At 48.3% G+C, this 19,467-nt stretch overlaps 2 protein-coding genes across 2 annotated transcripts in view; both read right to left on the bottom strand.

The window, feature by feature from the left end:
• LOC134401988 (MAP kinase-interacting serine/threonine-protein kinase 1-like) overlaps positions 1–19,467 on the bottom strand; it is a 758,389-nt gene that overhangs the window by 316,391 nt on the left and 422,531 nt on the right. The window lies entirely within an intron of this gene.
• On the bottom strand, positions 10,048–11,812 carry LOC134402002 (proto-oncogene Mas-like). Its single transcript, XM_063131366.1, has 3 exons — positions 11,767–11,812; positions 11,020–11,124; positions 10,048–10,901 (listed from the first exon to the last, which is right to left on the bottom strand). Exons 1-3 carry the CDS (start codon positions 11,810–11,812, stop codon positions 10,048–10,050), a joined length of 1,005 nt encoding a protein of 334 aa, XP_062987436.1.

Consider the following 19,467-nt stretch of genomic DNA (forward strand, 5'->3'; position numbering starts at 1 on the left):
GGGTACTCATTTTACCGACCTCGGAAGGATGGAAGGCTGAGTCGACCTGAGCCGGCTGCCTGAGAACCAGCTTCCGCTGGGATCGAACTCAGGCCGTGGGGAGAGTTTCGGCTGCAGTAACTGCTGCTTACCACTCTGTGCCACAAGATGAAATAGGGAGCCAGTGCTGCCAGTCAGTGTCGACAATACTGGACCAATGGCTAGTTGGCCAATGGCACATATCTATGTTCCCAATGGCAGATATCTATGTTCCTAAGCCTGTTCCACAGCAAGCCTTAAAGAGCATTCTTCTCTCAGTTTACCCCAATCCAACTTCAGAGAAACAAAAGATTCACAGCCGGTTGGCAGAAAAGGACAGAACTGTAAATGGAAAGAAATAGATCAATAGTCCATTTTCACTGAGGCCAAAGGTCTCATGCTCTGCTGGGTTGTTGGAGGAATGTATAGAAATCGAAGTATCCTCTAGCTTTACCCATGACCCCTCTCCTCTGAGCAACCAATTTCTGGATAAAGTTCCTACTTGAGATTATTAGGCCAAGACAAGAATTGTGCCCAGGAGACTTTGTGAATCACATCCAAAGCATCCATTTCCCGTTCCAGTGATTTCACAATGGGAGCCTAGGTCTAATAGATGTTTGTGTCGACACAAAGCAATTACAGGGCAGTTATGTTCCATTTCAGTGTCAAAAAATGAAGCTTACAACTCCGTCCTCAACACAATTTTTCGGTAAGTAATCATTCTAGAAACCAATGGGATTCACTTCAGAGCTTCGGACTGGGTATTGGATGCCAGGAGGAAGGGGATGAAATGTCACACTCACTTCCTCAATGGCTGTCCTCGTTTTGGTGAATCGAGATTCTGCAAACTGAGGGCATGTCTAGACGAGGGGGGTAGAGGGGTATGATCTCACGATTTTATGATCGCGAGATTATCCCCCTTGTCTACTCTCAGCATGCGACATCCCAGGTGGAAGAGGATGTTGCAGCCGCCATTTTTTTAAAAAGCAACAGGAGCTGGAGCACACCAGGGCTCCATTGCAAAGGTTAGGTTTTTTTAAAAAGCTCTGACCCTGCTTCCTCCCAATCCCTAAATCTCATTTACTCACAAGGAGCCAGGACAAAACCGTGACAGCAGGCCACATGTCCTGTGGTCTCAGGATCATCCCGAGACCATGGGAAAAACTGGGATGGAAGGGTAGGGCCATATCCTGGGGAAAAGGAGGAATCATCCCTCCCTGCTCCCGGGATCCCCTGTACATCTTGTGGATGCACAAGGATGATCCCAGGGCGATCCCCAGGATATCGCTCCATCTAGACATGCCCTAAGAATGGGGAAGAATTTATTTATTTATTTATTTATTTATTACATTTCTATACCGCCCAATAGCCGGAGCTCTCTGGGCGGTTCACAAAAATTAAAAACATTCAAAGTATAAAACAACAATATAAAATACAATATAAAAGCTCAACCAGATAAAAACAGCAGCAATGCAAAATTACGAATTTAAAACACCAAGTTAAAATTTATTTATAGACTGTTAAAATGCTGGGAGAATAAAAAGGTCTTCACCTGGCGTCTAAAAGCATATAATGTAGGTGCCAAGCAAACCTCCTTAGGGAGCTCATTCCACAGCCGGGGTGCCACAGCAGAGAAGGCCCTACTCCTGGTAGCCACCTGCCTCACTTCCTTTGGCAGGGGCACACGGAGAAGGACCCCTGAGGATGACCTCAGGCCCCTTCCCTGGAGGAATCCCCTTGGAGGAACACCTGCTGTTATCTCCAATCTGAGATGAGAGATAACCACAGGGATTGCCTTGTGTGCCACTTCCCCTCCCAATAGGTGACGCTCTCCTGAGTCCCACTTATATTGCTTCCTTGTCAGTTTCCATGCTTGAAGAGAGCATAGTGGCCATGCATGCAGGCACATCTTATTTTATTAGGATTATCAAATCTATCTTATCATAAGTTTCCTGAAGCAAGTGTATGGATAACATCAGATCAGCCCCATTATCTCATTTTTAAGGGATCCGTTAACATGAATGGTCCATTTAATCAACATTTGCATGTCGTATATTGCTTCCCAGAATGCAGTTAACATCTGTCAGAGTCTTAGGTGACACCTGCTGTGTGCTGCCTTTTGCTATATCAAGCAGCTCTGCTTCTGCCGCTTGCATTGTCAGGGGGAGGAGGGGGAAACTTACCCTGCAAATGCATGTAACACTTTGCATTTGCTCAAACCCAAAGAGGACTCAGTAGTATCACTGAGGTTAAACTATTAGAGGCCCCATGTTATAAAGGAACTGGTTTAGGGCTTCCACTACCTATTTCCCTGCAATTTATTTACGTGCCCTGAACCACACATACAAGGAGTAAATTTGTTTGGAAACAAAGCCCTATTTTTATTAAATTTTTATTAATGATTTGGACGAGGAGGTGCAGGGAACGCTTATCAAATTTGCAGATGACACAAAATTGGGTGGGATAGCTAATACCCTGGAAGACAGAAACAAACTTCAAAGTGATCTTGATAGGCTGGAGTGCTGGGCTGAAAACAACAGAATGAAATTTAATAGGGATAAATGCCAAGTTCTACATTTAGGAAATAGAAACTAAATGCACAGTTACAAGATGGGGGATACTCAGCTCAGCAATACTACAAATGAGAGCAGTACGACAATGGAACCAGTTACCTAGGGAGGTTGTGGGCTCTCCCACATTAGAGGCATTCAACAGTTACAAGATGGGGGATACTTGGCTCACCAATACTACAAACGAGAAGGATCTTGGAATTGTTGTAGATCACAAGCTGAATATGAGCCAACAGTGCGATATGGCTGCAAGAAAGGCAAATGCTATTTTGGGCTGCATTAATAGAAGTATAGCTTCCAAATCACGTGAGGTACTGGTTCCTCTCTATTCGGCCCTGGTTAGGCCTCATCTCGAGTACTGCGTCCAGTTCTGGGCTCCACAATTCAAGAAGGATGCAGACAAGCTGGAGCGTGTTCAGAGGAGGGCAACCAGGATGATCAGGGGTCTGGAAACAAAGCCCTATGAAGAGAGACTGAAAGAACTGGGCATGTTTAGCCTGCAGAAGAGAAAATTGAGGGGAGACAGGATAGCACTCTTCAAATACTTAAAAGGTTGTCACACAGAGGAGGGCCAGGATCTCTTCTTGATCCTCCCAGAGTGCAGGACACGGAATAACGGGCTCAAGTTAAAGGAAGCCAGATTCCGGCTGGACATCAGGAAAGACTTCCTGACTGTTAGAGCAGTGCGACAATGGAATCAGTTACCTAGGGAGGTTGTGGCCTCTCCCACACTAGAGTCATTCAAGAGGCAGCTGCACAACTATCTGTCAGGGATGCTTTAGAGTGGATTCCTGCATTGTGCAGGGGGTTGGACTCGATGGCCTTGTACGCCCCTTCCAACTCTGCTATTTTATGATTCTATGAGGGACCTGGAAGTGGATTTATGTAGCCGTATGCCACATGTGCTGTGTCCCCATGCTGGGGCTTATATACTGTGCCATGTGATCACAGAGTAAGGTGGAATCCTCTCCTCCAATACAACTGAATGTATGGCAGGTCCTCGCTCCAAGGAGCATACAATCTCACATTGGACACAGGTGGGGTGGAGTGGAGAGGGGAGGACAGAAGGATGGCAGGCAAGGCCCAGGACACATTATGGCACAGCTGTTGGTACTTTACCAGAGAAAAACAGAAGCAGCTACAAAGGTGTGTTATACTGCAGTATCATGACTTCAAATTTCTGGCTGAAATACAGTGTGAAGGTACATGCACACTGCCAGCATATTAGGAATGCAGAAGGAACTATTAAGCATGGAATGACAGTTCCTGGGGCCGGGGGGGGGGGGGAAGGAGGAAAGAGAAGTATTAGTTGTGAGCTTCACAACAAGTAATACACATAGGCAGGATCTACACTACTGCTTTAAAACAGTCCAGATCTACACCAGGCAGGATATTGCACTTTGAAAGCAGTATTAAAGCTGTATATAAGGGGCAGGAGCCACACTCCTACTTTATGGCAGAATTGAAGTGCACTGACAACTGTTAGGGCCCCATTAACACAGACCATATATTCTGCTTGGTGTGGCTCCTGCCTCTTATATACCACTTTCATATCGCTTTCATAGGTTTATCCCAGGATCGTCCCAGGATCATCCCTGTTCATGTAAATGACACACAGGATATCCCGGGAGCAGGCAGGGACGACCCCAGGACGACCCCGGGATAAACCTTAGGTCTGGCTAAGGCCTCCATATACAGTTTTCAAACCATTTTCAAAGTGTCCCATCCTGCTTGGTGTAGATCGGGCTCCAGTCATCTCCATGGGTGGGGCTGTAAAAGCTTTAAGCCCAAGGTCTAAAATTGCCTAGCCACACCACCACTGTCCCTTTTTAGTAGGTTTTGCAGGAGGAGGATTTTCACCTCTGAGGTTACAAGCTGACTTGAGGGCAAAGCGTACATGCTTTTAACAAATCATGGAAGCATTACGCACTCAGCCTGGGATGTCAGAGGAATTCACACCAGATGCAAGTGAGTTGCAGATTTTTCAGCAGAGCAACATTTCTACCATGCCATACCTCCTGCACAGCTGGGTTTAAGAAAAAGAAAACACGGGGAGTTCCAGCCACAGAATACCCAAATAATACAACATGGCAAGAGGCCATTAGCTCAGTGGTAACAGGTCCCAGGTTGACTCATCCACATCTCCAGGTAGGGTTAAGAAGACGCCTGCCTGAAGCTCTGGAGGTGGTTCAGTGAGCTGCATGAGAGCGGGGCGGAGTGTCTGGCCCATTCCTACGACAATCTGGCCTGTAAATTAAAAAAGAGTTATGTGAGAGAGATCCCCATTCCTGAATCCAGGATTGGGTCCAAGTTCATCAAGAGAGGCATGGAGATGCTTTGACAATATTGATCTTCTCCTTGGGGAGAGGTGGACTAAATAGAGCCCCTCCCCTTCACCCAGTCTCCTTGTTTCTCATAATGTGAAAAAATAAAAGAACATTAATAATAATAATAATAATAATAATAATAATAATAATAATAATAATTTTTATTTCGTACCCGCTTCTCCATTCTGATCAAGGCAGGGAACAACAATAAACGATAAAATACATAAAACCGAATTAAAACATAACATACATTGTTAAAAACATCCTAAAAACATCTTAAAATTCCACTGGATAGGCCTGCTCGAAGGGCAGCTTTCTTGAATGCTAGTAGACTGTTAAGTTGACGAGTCTCCTCCAGCAGGGCATTCCGCAGTCTGCGAGCAGCAGAAGAGAAGGTCCTCTGGGTAACAGCTGTTAATCTAGATTTTGCTAGCTGAAGTAGATTTTTCCCAGAGGACCTGAGTGTGTGGCGGATTGTATGGGAGAAGGCGATCCCGCAGGTAGCCTGGACCCAAACCATGTAGGTTTGTAGTGCATGCATATGGATTTTATCCAGTGCTATCAAAAATGAAATCAATGATCATTTACAATAAATATTTTCAAAAATGCAACAAGATGTGCTTTCTGGAGGATGCAGAATAAATTCAAAGCATAAGAATATAAGAAGTGCCATGCTGGATCAGAGCAAGGGTCCATCTAGTCCAGCACTCTGTTCACACAATGGCCAACCAGCTGTCGAACGGATGAACAAGCAGGACATGGTGCAACAGCACCCTCCCACCCATGTTCCCCAGCAACTGGTGCACACAGGCTTATTGCCTCAAATACTGGAGGTAGCACAAAACCATCAGGGCTAGTAGCCATTGATAGCCTTTGCCTACAGGAAGCCTAAGCAAGGGGGCACCTATATCCTCCAGATGTTTTGGCATACAACTCCAATCAGACTACTCCATTGGTGATGCTGGCCAATGGAGGCTGGGGACTTCTGTGTCAATAGAACAATGACTCCATTCCAGGTTTCAATCAGAACCAACCAGTCAGAATTCTAAAGGAGATATCCAATTGGATAGCTTCTTTAGAATTCTGACTGCTTCAGATTGGAACCCAGAGCAGATTCACAACAGATTCCATTGACATTGGAGCCACCAGCCTCTACTGATGCTGGCTAATTGTAGGCCTAAATATCTGGAGGACCACAGGTTGCCCAACCCTGCCCTAAGGGCTCGATTTTCTCATAACGTTTCGAGACTATACCTGCCAACACTTGAAACGAAAGTATAATGTGAAGATTCCCCTTGAGACGTATAGTTTGGGAAATAATCTCAACCACTCAGGAAGTTGCCAAAGCAACCAGAAAAGTGGCTGAAAATCCCTCCCTCACATTGTGCAGGACAAATGGTCCTGCAAAAGTGGCAGCAGAGGAGGATTTTGGCACAGCTTTAGAATGACCGGATGGAGAAAGAGAGGGACAAGAACCATTCTTAGTGTTTTTGTTTTTTTAAACCCTCCCGCTCCCCACCACCACCCCTGATGGGCACGGAGCTCCTGAGAAACTTCATGTCCCATGCCCAGTTCCCGGCTCCTCATGGTTACCCATGAAGAGCTGGGACAAAACCAGGACAGCAGCCCACACCTCCCGCAGTCTCGGGATCATCCCGAGACCGTGGGAAAAGTCCGGATAGAAGTGGTGCCCGGTATCCCGGGGGAAAGGAGGGATCATCCCTTCCTGCCCCTGGGATCCCCTGTGCGTCATGTGGATGCACATGACACACAGACAAGACGAAGGTACTGTTAGTGGCTGGTTCATCTGTCCAGCGAGGTGATGTTTGCCCTGTCCTGGATGTGATTGCACTCTCCCTAAAGGATCGGGTCCATAGTTTGGGGGTGCTCTTGGATCCAGAACTGTCACTTGAGGCACAGGTGAACTCAGTGGCAAAGAGCACCTTTTATCAGCATAGGTTGATATACCAATTACGCCCTTATCTGGACAGAGATAGCCTGGCTACAGTTATCCATGCTCTGATAACCTCTCGTTTGGATTACTGCAATGTGTTATACGTGGGGCTGCCTTTGAAAACAGTCCGGATACTTCAGCTGGTACAAAACAGGGCAGCCCGTTTACTAACAGGGACTGGCCGGCGAGACCACATTACGCCAGTCCGTTTCCAGCTTCATTGGCTGCCAGTCCAGGTCCGGGCCCAATTCAAAGTGCTGGTATTAACATTCAAAGCCCTAAATGGTTTGGGGCGAGGTTATTTGAAGGAACGCCTCCTCCCATATGTACCTGCCCGGACCATGAGATCATCCACAGGGGTCCTTCTCCGTGAGCCCCTGCCAAAGGAAGTGAGGCAGGTGGCTACTAGGAGGAGGGCCTTCTCTGCTGTGGCACCCCAGCTGTGGAATGAGCTCCCCAGAGAGGTCCGCCTGGTGCCTACACTGTACTCCTTTCGTCGTCAGCTGAAGACCTTTTTATTCTCTCAGTATTTTAACACTTAATTTTAACTTAAATTTAAATTTTACTATTCTAATTCTGTATTTCAATCTTATATCAATTTCTGCTGTGTGGCTTTATCCTGGTTGTGCTTTTTATACTGTATTTTGTATTTGTGCTTTTAGACTATAGGTTGTTTTATTATGGTTTTAATTTCTGCGAACCACCCAGAGAGCTTCGGTAATTGGGCGGTATAAAAATATAATAAATAAATAAATAAATAAATAAATAAATTGCACAGGGATGACCCTGGGGCAATCCCCGGGATATCGGCCCATCTAGCCATGGCCTAAGTCATGGTTCACAGAACACGCTAAGCCATAATGTTTAGCTCAAAATGCTTAACCACCATGGCTTAACGTGTCATCTGAACAGGGTCTTTATTGTGGCAATGTAATTACATTATTCTAAACTATTTGTATCAGTGGGCTTTTTGATCTCTAGTGGTTGAACTTCATTCACTTCCATTCTTTGACTCATATGTTCTCCATTTTAACAGTGCCTTTTCATTTCATTTGGGTTTTTGTGAAATGGGATTATGCCATGATAAATGTGTAACCTTTCATAGTGCCTCAATGCTCTTGGTTGTTAGGACACTAAGTGGTCAGGATGATAGATGAAAAAGTGATCCCCAAAGGAACTCTCCAAACTGAGTAAATGCACAATAAAATTCAAAATGTGGCTTTGTGTGAGTACATAAGAAAGTCCATGCTGAGTCAGACTAAGAGGCTATCTAGTCCAGCGTTCCGTTCGCACAATGGTAAAGAATCCCACAAGCAGGACATGAGTGCAACAGCGCTCCCTCACCTATGTTCCCCAGGAACTGGTGTACATACAGTAGGCATACTCCCCTCTGGAAATACCATATAGCCATCATGAATAATAGCCATTGGTAGTTTTAGCCTCCATGGATTTGTTTAATCTTCTCTTAAAGTTATCCAAATTTGTGAACATCGCTACAATTTATCATGGCAAATTCCATAGCTTAACAAAGCGTTATGTGAAGAAGTACCTCTTTTTTAGGGGTGTGCACGGACCCCCCACTCCGCTTCACTTTAAGATCCGCCATTTTCGGATCGGCCCGCTCCGCTCCGCCCCCACTCCGCCTGTGCCCACTCCGCTCCGCTCGGAGCTCCGGATCCGGATCGGAGCTCTGGTCCCCCCCCGTAGGGGGGGGTTACCGGGCCCTGCCGCTATCACCGCCCATGCGGCGACAGCGGCAGAGCCCGGTAAGGAGGAGGGGGGCCTTACCTGCCTCCGTCCGTGGTCCGTCGCCGTCTTCAATTGAGCCCGTGGTTCCACCAGGAAGTCTGGGCCGCAGTGCGGCCCAGACTTCCAGCTGGAACCACGGGCTCAATTGGAGACGCTGACGGACCGCGGACGGAGGCAGGTAAGGGAGAGGAGGGCGGGGGGGTTACCGGGCCTTGCCGCCATCGCCGCCCATGTGGCGATGGCGGCAGAGCCCGGTAAGGGACCAAGGGGGAGGGGGCCTTACCTGCCTCCGTCCGCGGTCCGTCGCCGTCTTCAATTGAGCCACGGGCTCAATTGGAGACGCTGACGGACCGCGGACGGAGGCAGGTAAGGGAGAGGAGGGCGGGGAGCGTTACCGGGCCCTGCTGCTGTTGCCGCATGGGCGACAGCGACAGCGGCAGGGCCCGGTAAACCCCACTTAGCTTTCCGGCGGAGCTCCGGATCGAGGCGAAGGATCCGCCTTCACCTCGATCCTCTTTGCCACGCTCCGCCGGCCCCCCAATCCCCTTCGCCTCCGCCTTAAGGGCAGGCGAAGCCCCCCGCTCCGCTATTGCTTCTCCGGTCCGATTAGAAGCGGAGCACATCCCTACTCTTTTTATCTTTCCGGATTCTCCCACTATTCAGCTTCATGGGAAGACCTTGGAGAGGGGAAAGTTTTATCCACTTCCTCCACACCATGAATATTTGTACACCTCTATCATGTCTCCCCATACTGGCCTTTTTTTTCTAAGCTAAACAGACTTCATAACTTTTCCTTGTAGGGATATTGCTCCAGACCCCTGATCATTTTGGTTTTCCTTTTCTGCACCTTTTCCAGCTCTACAATGTTGGTTTTTAGGTGTGGTGGGCAGAACTGTACAAATCTGGTCATACCATATACTTCAATGAGGGCAGTATGGTATTGGAAGTTTTATTTTCAATTCCTTTTCTATTTATGCCCAACATGGAATTTGCCTTTTTCAGAGCAGCAGCAGACATAAGTGTAAAGTGATTCACACTGTGGCCCAAAATCCTAACTTCATATATACCCTGATGGGAAGTGTGTTGCCAGTAACTGAACAAGAATCTTGAAGTTCATATGGGTTTTAGGCCCATGTTGAAACAATCCATTCTCTCCATTCATCTGCATGAATTCTGTAGCAGCTGGGAGTGATTTGGGTGTGTTGTTGCTGCTGCTGTTTTTTGTAATGATGCATAGAAAAACTATTGCTAGTAGGGGTATGCACGGACCCCCCAATCCACTTTGTGGCCCGATCCGGAAAATCCGGATCGGGCCTGATCCTCTTCGTGCCGCTCCAGCAGTCTCCCGCTCCGCGGAGCGGAGCGAGATCCGGCTTCGTCGACATCACTATATGGACGGCGGCGGCAGCGCAAGATAAGTATGAAAGAATTATAACTGGTTTTGAACTGGGGGTTCTAGTTCCATTTCTTCCCTATAGTCTTCACCCTCCTTGAAAACGCTCTGGAGTGTTACGTCCATCCTCTCCCTAGAGCGACCTCTCTTCCTTCTCCCAACCAGGAAATAAATGAGTGGGTTAACACTGCTGTTTAGACAAGCACCTAAGCAGCCCAGTTCCAGCACATAGGGAGGCAAATACTCAACTATTCTGATCATGCAAATGACATTCAAAGGAAAAACAAAGAGAAGAGAGAACAGGAGAGTAATTGTCATCGCTGTTAAAAGCGCAAGCCGTTGAGATGGCTGTGTCTTAAAGCAGACTTTGATCACCAGGATTGCAGTGCAGATAGTCATGAGTGGAAGGCAAATTAGAGTAGTCATCTTCAATGGGTACAACACTATGCCAGTATTTTCAGTCTCCCCAGAACTGAAGCGGATCAAGTGAAGAGCAGAGAACAGAAAGGAGAGGATCCATATGACCACGCACACAATGACCGACAAGTGGGCCGGCTGCCGGTATCGCTGCCAAATTGGGAAAAAGAGCGTCAAGCATCGGTCAATGCTGATGGCCGTCAGTAGGCTCTGGCCAACGATGCACATGAATAGGAAGAACTGAAAGTGGGCACTTCCAAGAGCAATTGCTTCTTTTGTGACAATTAGGAAAAAGAAGGATATGACTCTGGATATGAGGAGCCCAACATCAGCGATTGCCAAATTCAGGATGTAGATGGTGAAAGGATACACCCTAGCGCTGAAGCCGAGACCCCAGATGACAATCGCATTCACCACAATTCCAAAGCAGGAGACAACAAAAATAAAAATGTTGGTAATGAGTAAAGAATAATCTGAAGAAGAAGAAGAAGAAGAAGAAGAAGAAGAAGAAGAAGAAGAAGAAGAAGAAGAAGAAGAAGAAGAAACTAGCTCATAAATAATTGGGGGATCAGTGTTCATGTCAACAGATACTGGTCCAGCATCCAGAGAAGACAGTGATGCCAGGCTTGGGTTTGATATGATGCTCATCCTCTGCTTTTGTGCTTCTTCTCTTCTCTTCTTGTATATACACTTCTCCTAAGAGAAAAAAGACAGAGGTAAATTCGGTTGCTGCTACAGTCCAGGAAAAATAGCGACGTAGCGAAGGTTTCCAGTCTGGTTTTGCTAGCCTCATGCATTAAACCAACTTGGAAATGGTTACTAATAAGCTTAATGGAAAATGAAATGGCTCGTTCTCCAAGTTCTCACCAAACATTTATCTCTTACAACTGGATAGGTAGGTTACTTCAAGGTAGGGATGCCACACGTGCCTGACTGGCCCCCACTTGCCAAGCTACGGGGTGTTCATGGGCACACTCATCAAATGCTGCATAGTCCAAGAGCACCCTGCAGCTGCCCACTCCTCAATGTGAGCCAACATTTTTTACACTTGATGGGGCTCTGTAATTTTCATATATTTAATGTTGCACAAAATGGCGGCTGTAAAGGGCAATTTCCCAATGTTAGAGGCATAAAGGGGCCTTCTATGCCTCTAATGCTGCAGAAATGGCTCTGTACAGGTGCCATTTTGTGCGTCATTCAATATGTGAAAATCATGGAGCTACCATCTCAGGGGAAAATGGCAGCTCACATCAAGGAGCGAGCAGCTGCAGGGCACTTCCTGGCCCTTTCTACACCTACTGGTGTAGAGGGAGGGAGAGGGGGCAATCCCAGACTTACCTGCTTCCAGGATCGTTGCCCTCAGTCTAAACGGGCCCCATGACATCACGGGCATCTCTCCCATTGCAACCACCATTTTTTTAAAAGCAACAAAGCAGGAGCGCACTCATGCTCCAGCAAAAATTAAACAGTAAAAAAAAGGGCCAGCACCACTCCCCACCCCACCCCCGATAATAATAATAATAATAATAATAATAATAATAATAATAATAATAATAATATATTTCTTACCCGCCTCCCCACTTGGATCGAGGCGGGGACCAACAGTGAATATAAAACACATTAAAAACTGATTAAAAACATAGCATACATGATTAAAACTAGGGATGTGCTCCGCTTCTCCTCGAACCGGAGAAGCAGGAGCGGAGTGGGGGGCTTTGCCTACCCTTAAGGCGGAGGCGAAGAGGATTGGGGGGCTGGCGGATCGAGGCGAAGAGGATCGCCTCAATCCGGAGCTTTGCCTGAAGGTAAGTGGGGGGAAGGGGGACTAATCTGGTGCTGCCGGCGCCGCCATCCATGCGGTGGCAGCGGCGGCAGCACCAGGTAAGGGAGGAGGGACGCTTACCTTCCTCCGTCGCGGGCTTCAATTGAGGCCCCGGTTGAAGCTGGAAGTGAAGGCTGAGGACTCTTCCGGCTTCAACCGGGGCCTCAATTGAATCCGCGATGGAGGAAGGTAAGGGGGCGGCGGCTGGGCAGGGGGGCGGGGGTCTGGCCTACCTGGCGCCGCCGGCGCCGCCATCCATGCAGCGGTGGCGGCGGTGGCAGGTAAAGGAGCAGGGAGGAGGGACGCTTACCTTCCTCCGTCGCCGGCTTCAATTGAGGCCCCGGGCGGAGCGGCGCGAAGAGGATCGGGCCCGATCTGGATTTTCCGGATCGGGCCACGAAGCAGATTGGGGGGGGTCCATGCACACCCCTAATTAAAACATCCTTAAAACATCCTGGACTCCCCCCGACCTGACTCCTTCCCTCTGATGATCCCCGCTACTCACGGGGAAGAGGAAAGAAGTCGGGACGGGCACCCACACCACCCGCGGTCCTTGGGATCATCCCAGAACTGCATGTAAAACTGGGATAACTGAGGTCTCAGTTATCCCGGGGAAATGGAGGGATCATCCCTCCATGATCCCGGGATCCCCCGTGTGTCATTTGGACACACAGGTATGATCCCGGGATGATCCCTCCCAAAAACAATAGTGTAGAAAGGGCCCCTGACTACTTGCCAAGCCTTATGCAGCCCAGCAAGCAAGGGGGAGCAGCAGTGGAGACCCCACAAGTGCCTGGCAAGCACTGGTGTAGATGAATTATCCATCCCTACTTCAAGGCCAATGGGACTTGCACATACATAAGCAGATGTATATGATATTTCACAGACAGAATGAAGACGGAACTGTAGCAAAATATTGCACTGTGGGGAATGCCTGCTCCTGACATTTTCCTCTGCCCCCACCCCTCAACAGCATTCTGCGGCATTCTGCAAAGCACCCTAAATGGCTTCTTTAGTGTTCTGACTGGTTCTGACTGAAACCTGGATTCATTGCCCCAGTGGAATTGGAGCCACCAGCCTCCACCACTGAGTCCTCATTCTGGGGGTGCCCCTTTTTTTCCTAAATAATTTTTATTTTGTTTCTTGGGATTTCTACAATACCTCCCTCTTGTTTCTCAGTGGTCCCATTTTGGGTACGGCCTTGTTTCCACTCACCACTTGAGTTTGTTAGTAGAGGTGTGCTACTCAGGCTTAATCATCCTGCTGTGTGTTTTAATGCGCTCCTGAAAAGAAAAATAATAACAGATGTCTGTGAAGAGCAACTATCTGTATACAGAAGCATTACTTGCTTAGGCGAGTTGGAAGCAACATTTATGGAGGTTTGAACAGATAGCGGAAAATCTTTCAAAGTACTTTCACCTTATGGTGACCAACTGTCCGGATTTCCCTGGATTTGTCCTGGTTTTTGTGCTATCCTGGGTGTCAGGGGGGATTTTATCTAAATTTCTATAATGTCTGGGAATGACACACTTTCCCCTTAAAGGCCTCCATTAGCATGGCACATGGGAAATGTCGCACTTTCCAGAGGTGCACCATTCCTCCCACTGCTGCAATAGGAGCCTTAAAGGGGAAAGCATTTCATTCCCAAACATTATAGATAAGGCCCCAATTGGAGCAGTGGAGTGCCAGGAATGACACTGGAGGCCCCAGGAAGCATGCTTCCTCACTCTCCCCACTGGGTCTTTTTGGGTTTCCCAAATACGGTCACCCTATAATTCACCTCAACTTTAACCTGGCACCCCAGGGGGGTTACTACATCAGCCAATTGAAAGAGCTTAAGTGATCACAGTCTTGCCATTGTGACTAAAGCTGCCCTTGGTAAGCCAGCGTGGTGTAGTGGCTAAGATGTTGGACTAGGACTCAGGAGATGCGGGTTCTAGTCCCCACTCGGCCACGGAATCCCACTGGGTGACTTTGGGCCAGTCACAGCCTCTCAGCCCAACCTACCTCACAGGCTTGTTGTAGTGAGGATAACATGGAGAGGAGGAAGATTATGTACATTGCCTTGGATTCCTTGGAGCAAAAAGGGTGGGATACAAATGTAATAAATAAATAAATAATAAACTATCCAAGCAAATTAGTTGCCACAACCTATGGAATTAACAGAGTGCTCTTATGTATCATGCTGTGGGAGATCTGACTGGAGTACCGTGTTACCTCTACCAATTCCCCATCTGTGCTGATCCAATTCCAGTAAAGCAGGGGTACACAACCTCCAGCCACGTGAGCCCCCCCAGCTTTTACTGTAGCCCCCAAGCAGACCCTGCCCACCGCCACTGAATCTTCCCCATTCACCTTTGGCAGGATTCTCCCCTGCCTCTCCCTCCCACAGAGATTCTCATAGAGATCACTATTTTGATAGTGCTGCTAGCAGCGAGGACAGAGCAATGTCTGTCAGGATGTGTGTGTGCGTGCACACATTTGCATGTGGGTCTCAATCCCTGAGCTAGTATCACACATGGCCCTGAGGGCCCAAACAGGTTGTGCACCCCTGCAGTGAGGCATGGGAGGGGAAGCAATGGCCCATGGATCCATGCAGCAGTCAGGCTCTTTTCCCCCACCCCAAAGTTACATTTCCCTCCCCCACCTATCAACAAGGCTCTGTGTGTGTGTGTGTGTGTGTGTGTGTGTGTGTGTTTAAAAAAATCCCATTGACTTCAATGGGTGGAGAAATAGCAAGAGGCTGGCTTTGAGGAGGGGAGGGGACAGGTTTCCAAAAACACCATTTCGTAGCACCAGCTATAGGCTACCTTGGTGCAACAGAAAGGCACTGGAAAGGGTGAAGCAAGGGAGCAAGGGCTTTATGTGTGCAAGAGCCTTTGAGGTGGCTAGATCTCATTTTGCTGAAGTGGTTAAGCTGAAGTCCTCTTTTGATGAGGAAGCATATGAATAAAGCGAGGACAGCACCATGGAGGAGAAATCCATGAAAAAAATATGCAGAAAATGCCCTACCTTGATCTAATCCAAACTGTACAGATGATGTTCCTCTTCAGACCTGAAGGATCTCCTCCATCATATTCTCTGATCGGGATTAAAAGTAGTTTTTTTTCCATCCAACAGTGAGGAACTAATCCCAGGCACAGGATATTAGAGTGAAGCTTTCTTTAGGTTCCAAACGGGTGGGGCACAGACTTCACATCATCCCGAAATCTCCGACCAAGCCATTAGCTGGAGTTCCATTAGCCTTTGGCAAGGTCCTTGTGTGCGCTCTGATCTGCAAAACTCACTCCCCTCTGCTGTCTAAATTACACTTAATGGGTACCATGGCAGAACAACAGTGGCAGTGAGCCAGCCTTGATCGGAGAAGCAAGAAGATTGGATCTTTTTCTTCCTTCCCTCCCTGCCATTTTGGGGTCTCCAAGAGTTGTAGTATTTCCAAGGGTGCTCGTCTTTGGAATCCAGAGGGTTTAGATGGTTTGTGGATAGCACAGAGGGTGGCAAGATGGAGGAAGGGGAGGGGCAATTTCCAAAGTTAATTGGCTCAGAATGTAAGGCCTTAGCTAGACCTAAGGTTTATCCCGGGAACATTCCTGTTCATGAAAATGACACACAGGGGATCCCGGGAGCAGGCAGGGACGACCTCGGGATAAACCTTAGGTCTAGCTAAGGCCTCAGACAAGTTATTTCTGACTTCTGGGAAACAACTTGGCTTATCTCTATAACACTCTCATTCAGCCTAGGGAGCGGGATGGAGCTCACCCATTCCCTGACAAAGTCCATTTTCTACCTGGAAAAGCTTGCAAATGTTTCCAACCAAAGTAGAGGTTTCCAACCATAGTATTTCTATGTAGTTTGAAAATTATGGATGTTCTAAAGGGGACTAGAAAGGAAGAGGACACAGGGCCTTCCTAGACGAGGCCTTAGTGCGCTTTGTGGGCCGGTTTCCCTGCTGTGCGTCCAGATGACGCACAGGGGAATCCGGCGCCAGGCCGCACTGAGGCCTCCTCTAATGCGCCATAAGCGAAGTCGCTTATGGCGCGCCTTTTTCACAGCCCCGGCCTCAGGCCGGGGCTACGAAACGTCTAGGAAGGTCCGTGGCTTTTTACGGCTACTCGCTTAGTAGCCGCAAAAAGCCACGGACCTGGTACAGCGCTCATACGAGCGCTGTGCCCATCGTGCCGGGGGGGTGATCCGGGGGGAGGGAGATGGGGGAGGGAAGGCCAGACTGGCAGGAGAGGGGATGGCGGAGGGCGACGAACGGGAGACGGTGAGGGGGGCGGATGGGGGGGCTTAAATAAAAAAACTCTTACCTTCTCCGGCGGCTTCGGGCCCCACATGGCCCCTTAAAAAAAAAAAACATGGCCGACGCTGCAGGGCTTGCGTCGTCCCTACGCGTCAGCCGTCTAGGAGGCTGGGCAGCGCGCTTTAAAGTTAGCGCGCCGTCGCCCCGCCTCCCTGCCGGCTTATCCCGGCAGGTCTAGCAAAGCCCACAGTTACAAACAACAGCCAGAAGCAAGTGGTAAGGCACAAATGTGAGAAAATAATCAAGAGAAGGGTTGCTTTTCAGGAAGGGAGGGAGAGAAAGAGAGGTTGCATCACAGAGAGTAATAATTGGGTACCAAGAATGTCTTACCACCTCAAAACCTCCCCACCCCCCACCCCCACTGTCAACTGGAATCAACCACTCTTGAGATGTTCCCTTTAGAATTTCAGGATCTTTATTGCAAACTCATCTCTGGGCCCTTTCTACACCTAAGGATTATTGCAGGCAAATGAAGGTTTCACCCCTGCCTGCTCCAGGGATCCCCTGTGTCTCATTTGGATGTACAGGGATGATCCCAGGATGATCCCGGGGGGAAAGGCAGGTATAGAAATGGCCCAGTATGCAAAAGGATTCATCCATCCAGTACAGAATAGACAACACTCAAGAGAAACTTCCACTTGGTTCAGCAATATTGGGGGTAATTGTTCCATACAATGGCCACAGCTAGACCTAAGGTTTATCCTGGGATCATCCAGGGTTCGCCCCTGCCTGAGCACTGGATCCCCTGTGTGTCACCTAGATGAACAGGTTTGACCCCTGGACAATCCAGGGATAAACCTTAGGTCTAGCTATGGCCAATGACAAAACAGACATTCAATATGTCTGCCGAAGACACTCAGACCTGGTTTGGACAACATGCTAAACCATGCTGCTTAACCACAAAGTGTTTAATGGAATGCATGCATTCTATTAACCATTTTGTGGTTAAGCAGCATGGTTTAGTATGTTGTCTGAACTAGGCCATTGTCTTTAGTTTGGGCTGTTTAATGGAGGGACGGTTTCCTTCAGGAGTTTTTCCTACTTCTGGAAAACTTGAGTTTCCTTCCATGTATTTTGATCCTTATTGTTTCTCAGCTCTGGTTACGTATCTATCTATCTATCTATCTATCTATCTATCTATCTATCTACCTATCATACTTTTATAGTATGATAGGTATAGTTCTCTGGGCAACATACAATACATTAAAACATACAGTACAAATATTGAAACAAAAAATAAAAACAGCAGAGAATAAAACCATTGCAACATCCAAAAACCAGATTAACACCATCATAACTCAGCAACTGACCACCATTAAGTATAGAATCATAGAATCATAGAATAGCAGAGTTGGAAGGGGCCTACAAGGCCATTGAGTCCAATCCCCTGCTCAGTGCAGGAATCCACCCTAAAGCATCCCTGACAGATGGTTGTCCAGCTGACTCTTGAATGTCCCTAGTGTGGGAGAGCCCACAACTTCCCAAGATTCTGTATATATGATACAGAATATATTTAGCATCAACATTTCCAGGGCAGAATTATTGAGAACAAATTCCTGTCAGTACTACAGCACAGATATGCTATATTAAGTATGCCTTGCATACTTTGGGAGGTTTTTTTATGAGAATGGACAGTCAACTGTGAAAATAATGTCTCTTATATGAGCAATAATCTGAAGCCAAGTTCACCACCAAATTGCATTGATTTCTTTTTAAACATACTTATCTTTAATAACCGAGAGGGGAACATCCCAAGGGAGAGAAAGGTCAGCCTAATTATTTCTCATGGGGTTAAAGAACAGAAACGCATTGCGTTTCACTGTGGAGATTACCACTGTACCGCCCCTCCTTTGAGGCACAAATTAGAAGAAATACCATTTTGATTGTTCTTCAGATCTATCTAGCAACATCTCCTTTTGACATTTTACCTTATTCTTTCCAAAAGACAGCCCTGGCTTTTTCCCCATCCAACACACTGGGGGCCTTCCTAGACGAGGCCTTAGCGCGCCTTCTGACCCGGTTTCCCTGCTGTGCGTCCAGATGACGCACTTGGGAATCCGGAGGCAGGCCGCGCTGAGGCCTCCTCCAACGCGCCATAAGCCAATGCGCTTATGGCATGCTTTTTCCCCAGCTCCGGCCTCAGGCCGGGGCTGGGGGAAGTGTGGAGACTTCCGCGGCTTTTTGCGGCTCTTCGCCTCGCGAGGAGCCGCGAAAAGCCACGGACCGGCCTGGCACAGCACTCGTATGAGCTCTGTGCCCATCGGCCCGGGGGCGGGGGGGAAAGAGAGGGGAGGGGGGAGGACGGCAGGGTGGGTGGCAAGGGGGAAGGGGGAGTGAGAACGCGCCGCGCGCCGCCCGAGCAAGCAGCCGAGCGGCGCTTGCCTGGGCAATGCCTGGCACTGCCCGGGCAAGCGCCGCTCGGCTGTTTGCTCGGGCGGCGCACGGCGCGATCTCACCCCCCCTCCCCCCATGCCACCCACCCTGCCATCCTTCGCCCCCCCCCCCCCCGTACAAAAACTTAAAAAAAAAACACTCACCATCTCCGGAGTCTTCGGGCCGCACTCGGCCCCTTTAAACAACAACAAAAAAATGGTGGATGCCGCAGGGACTTGACATCCCTGCGTGTCGTGTGTGTGGAAGCCTGGGGGAGGTGCGCTAACGGTAGTGCGCCTCAGCCCCACCTCCCTGCCGGCAGAAGCCAGCAGAAGCCGGCAGGTCTTGCAAGGCCCTAAATGTTGGAAGTAAGCCATCAGCTCCCTGCCTGCTGCCTTCAATTGTGAACCAAACGAATGTCTTGCCATCCCTACTTCAATCAAGAACTTCTTCAGTGGCTCTGATCAAACAGCCACTGTGGAGTGAGATCATCGTGATCAGTGGTAACCCTGAAGGAGATCCTATTCATCATGTATAGGGC

The sequence above is a fragment of the Elgaria multicarinata genome, chromosome 7 (assembly GCF_023053635.1).
Source record: "Elgaria multicarinata webbii isolate HBS135686 ecotype San Diego chromosome 7, rElgMul1.1.pri, whole genome shotgun sequence".
Lineage (NCBI taxonomy): Eukaryota > Metazoa > Chordata > Lepidosauria > Squamata > Anguidae > Elgaria > Elgaria multicarinata.

Coding starts and splice junctions, on each gene's coding strand:
- LOC134402002 (XM_063131366.1), bottom strand. CDS start 11,812: ATGTCATGGGGCCCGTTTAGACTGAGGGCAACGATCCTGGAAGCAG. Junction 11,125..11,766: donor GGCAACGATCCTGGAAGCAG/GTAAGTCTGGGA, acceptor TTTTTCTCTTAG/GAGAAGTGTATATACAAGAA. Junction 10,902..11,019: donor CTTCTCTGGATGCTGGACCA/GTATCTGTTGAC, acceptor CTTCTTCTTCAG/ATTATTCTTTACTCATTACC.